The following is a 5,766-nucleotide window of genomic DNA, read 5'->3' on the forward strand; positions in this document are numbered from 1 at the left end:
CACATGGACATCATCTTTCATAGCGCTAAATACAATGTCATTGTAAATACAAAGCTTCCTATAACATCCAATAAAAAACAATTTGAAAACACATTTAATGCATATCTATTTTGCAGAGTGTTGCAAATAGGAAAACCATCTTCTTTTATTAATCCGACTTTGCCTTATTCTTTTGGTAGAAATAATTACCATATACCAGAACACACATCAAAGAGATTGATTGCAATGGATTTGACAATAGCCAAAGTACATAGCTTAATTAAGACTTGAAAGGAAGATATTATTCTTGTTGACCAATGGATATACATGAAAAGAAGCCTATATTATCGTATTACAATGACAAACTATCTGAAGTTCTCAAAAATTTAACACGAGTCATGTGTGGCTTCTTGAAAATAACAACTTTTCTGTATGACTTGAAAAACAATTTCTTTCTGTATGACTTGAGAATTAACCTTGGCCATGTCTTATTCTAGGTGGTAGAACCTCGTGAAAAAAAGAATAATAAATGGAACTTTAAGGCCTTTAAGGGACACCTTCAAGAGAACTTTCTTCTAGAAAATACACATGTTTTATTAAACATTCATGAAGTGCTTGTATATCGGTCTAAGTGACACCTTCAAGAGAGCTTTCTTCTAGAAAAGATACATGTTTTATTTAACATTCACGAAGTAGTTGTATATGGGTCATGTTCATTCACACACTAGATTTTCTCTGTATTGTGATAGCAAAAAGTTTTTTTCTTTGAGAGTACAAGAACTTTGAAACACACGCACACACCCTATGTACAACGGCCTCACTAAAAAGTTTTAAGCTTGGAATCTCATCAGTTACCACAACCAACACTTTTGTAGCAATTAAAGCAATCCAACTAGCTTTAAATTGGCATGTTAAAACATGGCGTAGAGGAGAATCAGAAAGGCGTACGATTTTTATTGTGCCTTTGGTTGGTTAGTGAGAGGATCCCTTCAATTAAGGGCACATGTGACTTCCTTTAAATTTTGTTTTAAAATTCCTATGTGAGGATTCACCTTGTTTGAGAGAGAACACAATTATATTATACGACTCTTCTTTCACAAAGATTTCCAATGCTTTGTATAATATGCCTCAGAGACGCAGATAAAAGCTTGTCCATCAAGGTGGTGGAGTCAATGTCCACTCTCGATGTTTCAAACACTAAATAATCTCACTTCTAGAGAAAACTATACAAAGAACCATACTCACATTCAAAGTAACATAAACAAATTAAGGAAAGGTGCTATGCAAAAGAGTGAAAGCTTTGCTTCCATACCTGCTTTGGAGTACTAACGCACGGAGACGACAAGTCTCATGTGAGGAAAATCGATGCCACCATGCCAACAGAACGAGCTTTTGATGCATGTGTGACAGTCGGTGCTTGTTCCGGAAGCTTCATGATATACATAGTGCCAGCTTCAGCTCATTGGAGAAGCTACTGTAATATGTAGCTTTTAGGTGCTTGGCTAGCTGGTTGCAGGCTGATCAGCTTCTTCTTTTACATTCCCATGCAAAGAAGGCCAAGTGACCAATGTTAACAGAGTGAAGGGGGCAGGTTGCATTGTGTTGGGGTTGAGCAAACTGCATAGCAAACTGTGGCAGGCCGCTTCTTGAACCCAACACCTACTTGAATGCTTTGCACGAACCACAGCCTTTAGCTTGAACTCCGACGCTCACTCCTAGACCTTGGAGAGTTTCCTGGTTTCAATCTTGAGCTACCAAATTGGCCAGAAGCCTGATAGTTTGGGTGCGTTAAGCTTGACGGTGATTTCATTGTTGACTTCATCGACAAAATCCTTCTGCATAAGAAGAAGACAGTTGTTTGAAAGTTCTTGAAGCTTGAAGATAACAGATGTAATTCTAGAGCGAATGAAGTTGATAGAAATGATTGTGGAAAAAAGACCATGACGTACTCCAAAACAACGATTGACTTAAAATAGTGGCTTAAATTGTACATGTTATTTAATGCGTGCTGCAAGAATGACAATGCTTAAGCAAAGACAAAGAAGTTTACTTTTTAGGGTTAAGGAATTTAGGGTTTTAGAGTTCAAAGTTTCAAGGTATAGGATTTAATGTTTAAGGTTTAGGGCCTCTAAAGAGAGGAGAGAGAATTCAAAAAGAGAATATATGCACACAGCATAGAGAGCTTCTTGCTTTGACAAAGAGATTGGCATGGACCACCTTTCTAGAGAGAGAGAGAGAGAGAGAGAGAGAGAGAGAGAGAGTCTATTAGCCAAACAGACACAATGATTAGTTGCGTCCATGACCTCGACGCAAAAACCCTAACATTAAAACCTATCATGTACAGCCCTCTAGAATCAAAGCAATCGTCCTCGCTTGCAGGATATAGTGAAAGCGAGAGGAAGAGAGAGAAAAAGAATGTCCACACATCTTAACATTTAGTGATGTTCCCCCAATTCAATCCTGCAAATAAACATGCAGCTACGCATTCACGTGCACATGTAACAAAGCAATGGCTCATTGAAAAAATTTCAAGCCAAAAGCACCAAAAAAATGGAGACTACATTACCTGTCCTCCTCCATCTCATGCTTTACCTCGACCAATGCCATGTATCTATTCTTGATCTTTGGAGAGTACTCCAAGAATGCGTAGCAAAGTGGATTTTGCTTCTGAACCTCGAGGGTCAGCAAACCTGATTCTTTCATTTGCTCATACTCATGCAAAATTTGTTCAAAAGAGCCCACTTCCTTCACTCGGTTCACTACATCATGAAGGCAAAGTTGGGAACAAATTTTCCATCAAAACACTTTGTTTATGGAGGAAGAGGTCAAGCTTTCTGCGGTAATTGCTAGTTTCATGGCACATAGAGACACTGAGATCAACACACAAGTAGCACCTCCATAGATCTTGCGGGTGGTCTCCTCGATAAAGTCAAACTCACAAGCAAGCTCGATGATCGTCTCAGGCAGCATGGGGCCTTGGCCACCGCTGTTGTGCTCCTTGAAGCAGTCGACTGCAGCCTGAAACCACGTCTCCGCCTCATGCCATCGTTCATCCCAACTGAAGGGAAGCTTCTCCCATGTGTGCCAGTATATGGCCAGCTCATCTCTCACTCTCTGCAGCATGAATGTTGTTAGCTGTAACAGCCTCGGCCTTGCTATAAATGCTGTCGCAAAGAAGTTGGATAGATCCAAGAAACTATGCAAATCCGCATCCCTCAAACTTAAAGCCTCCATGTAACCCTTGTCTTTGTAGTTCTTTAGCTCCATGTACAGCACCTCCGGGTAGCATTTGATGAATTTTCCTGCATTTTACAAAAATTACGTGCTGCTTTCTCATAAATGCATATATTTGGTATGCGTCGTTCAAGTGCTGCGCATGCCGGACAGTAGCACGACATAGTCAACAAGCAAGCCACATCGCAAGGCATTCTATGGTGAAATGTAAGCAAATGTGCCCACTTGGCAATGATTATGCATGCATACATAACAGAAACACATGTCTAAGCCCATCCAAGGAAGATCTGCAGACGCAGGACAAAATAAATGGGTGGTGGGTGAGGTGAGACTAAGGGCACTGACCAATAATATATAATGCAGACCCGCTTCAACCCTCAGCCAGTATTCAGCCGAAGATCTCAATCTGCCACAGCTGTGGCGAAGGGTCCATATCCCTATCCTAGTAGTCTAGGACATCTGTTTGCTCTGGCTCTCACAGCCATCCCCAAGGCGGATACACACACTCGTATCAAAGCGAGAATATACAGATTATTTCGTCCAATTTTATTCAATATGCCAACTCCATGCATTATTGCAGGCTGTTGTGAAGCATAATAACAATAAAGAAGCGGTATGCACATTCCATTGTCCACTGATTCATTCCGACAGAAAGTTATACAGCACCACCGCCTCAAACCCAAGCCATTCCACAATGAGAGCATACCCATCGAAAGTTATTCCAGTAATATCAATCCATCATCCATTCAAGTAGCCAGTCCCAGGTATTTAATCACAAACCACAACTTGTCGATAATATGCAAAGTTCATGTGCATGTACATGAGAGCACACTCTGCATCAGAAAAAGTGTAAGGTATGTTTATGCACCCTATTACCTCAATGGGTACAGAATAAACATACATATGAATTTTGATACTGAGCTGATGAAGAGAATAACCGTCTATGCAAGGCCAAAGGCAGAGGAGAGACCGAACTGTTGGAGTGTGCCATGATGTGGGCTGCCTGGAATGAGATGGCCTCAACAGATTTCATGTCCTCAGGAATAGTGTTGCCTTGCTCAGCAATGGCACGCTTGAAATCGACGTTTCGTTGAAGCCAGCCCCATGGATTGGGGTGCTTGCGCAGTGACATCTTCTCCACATTGGGATCGAATACTGCCGACACTTCATGAACGAGGCGCGTTGCCAGCAGATAGCCCATCTCTCTAGCCAAGTCGCCTTTCAGGTTTCCCAGCTTCTCCTCAATCTGCTCAACTTCCCTCTGTATTTGCTGCTGTTGCTGAAGGACCTCAACATTGCCCTGATTCGGAGGAAAGTGCTTACTGCCATTACTCTCAATTGCAGAGGCAGCATGGGCGGCACATATTTGTGTGGAAGGACGAGGGTGTTTAGGGGGCGGAGAGCGAGAGAAGCAGCAGAGAAACCCTCGCCTGCCCATTCCTCTGCATAGACATGCCCTGCTTCTACGTAATGAAAACACACAGAACTGTGCCCGCAGGAATCGATGGGCGAGACTAGCGCGTCGCTCTACAAATCAGGCATGACGCTTGATCAAATGGCCGGCGCACGAAGGGCAAGCGCACGAAGGGCAAATAGATTAACCAAAGAAACCTATGCCCTATGCCCCTAATCTCCCAAAGGGGAAGAGGAAGCACAACATTTTTTGGCCTTCCCAAAGGGGTGATTGGCCTGCCCTCAAGACTAAGTAACACGGGGTCTTAAATGAAGACCCCGTTATGGGATCCACGGCGAGCAGCTACACGCACAAAAGCAGAGGTAAGCTCGGCCGTCCGATTTTAAACGGACGTGTCCGAGTTAGTGCTGAAAATTGCAACCCTTCCCGCCCTTCCTTCATCTTTGGCCCTGCACATGCCTGGCAAAATTTTTGTAGACCTTCCCCATGATGGCCACGTTCATCAACTAGCCATTCCTATGGGAAGGGCTCTCTTCTACAAACTCTTTCTTGGGAAGGGCAACCTATGTAAAAGCCCTTCAAGGATTAATGATGAAAATTATAATATCTCTTGCATGGTCTTAACCTTTCTTACGTGGAATCTACAAGGTAGAAAGCAAATGAAAACTTTATTTTTAAGGTTGGAGCATGGAGGTTTTGAACCCATAATTGTGGATTCTTCTAATTTTAAAGCTTGCACATGGAGGTTTTGAACCCATAATCGCGAGTCCTTGGAAATTCAAAGAGAACCCACAAGCAATGAATTGTGAGTCGTGAGGGTTGACCCCATCTGTTTGAAAATTGAGAAGAGACACTTGCCCATTGCCCTGAACAATAGTTGCCTACGTTTTTCCCATTGCACTTGCATTTTTTCTTGATCCATGGTTTGATCGCTCTCGAGTCATGATTCTTGGCTCCTGAGTCCTCAACCTGGTTTATTGGTGCTTGCGTTTCCAGGTGTCATCTATATCGTTGGCTTTCCCTCTCAGGAATTAGAGTAGCAACCCAGAACTCACAACTTTGAAGCTGGATCTTGGGACCCAAAAGTGACTCAGGTGATCATCTGATCTGATTTTTCTTTGTGGTCTTGTACATTGCGT

General features: G+C 42.5%; 1 protein-coding gene across 1 annotated transcript; it reads right to left on the bottom strand.

The window, feature by feature from the left end:
• Window positions 1–1,205: 1,205 nt before the first annotated feature.
• On the bottom strand, window positions 1,206–4,858 carry LOC147451417 (uncharacterized). Its single transcript, XM_086520325.1, has 4 exons — window positions 4,189–4,858; window positions 2,874–3,281; window positions 2,546–2,738; window positions 1,206–1,814 (listed from the first exon to the last, which is right to left on the bottom strand). Exons 1-4 carry the CDS (start codon window positions 4,649–4,651, stop codon window positions 1,670–1,672), a joined length of 1,209 nt encoding a protein of 402 aa, XP_086376451.1. The 5' UTR covers window positions 4,652–4,858; the 3' UTR covers window positions 1,206–1,669.
• Between the last annotated feature and the right edge of the window lie 908 nt (window positions 4,859–5,766).

Source organism: Adiantum capillus-veneris, chromosome 9 (genome assembly GCF_014529385.1).
Source record: "Adiantum capillus-veneris isolate H3 chromosome 9, ASM1452938v2, whole genome shotgun sequence".
NCBI classification, from domain to species: Eukaryota; Viridiplantae; Streptophyta; class Polypodiopsida; order Polypodiales; family Pteridaceae; genus Adiantum; species Adiantum capillus-veneris.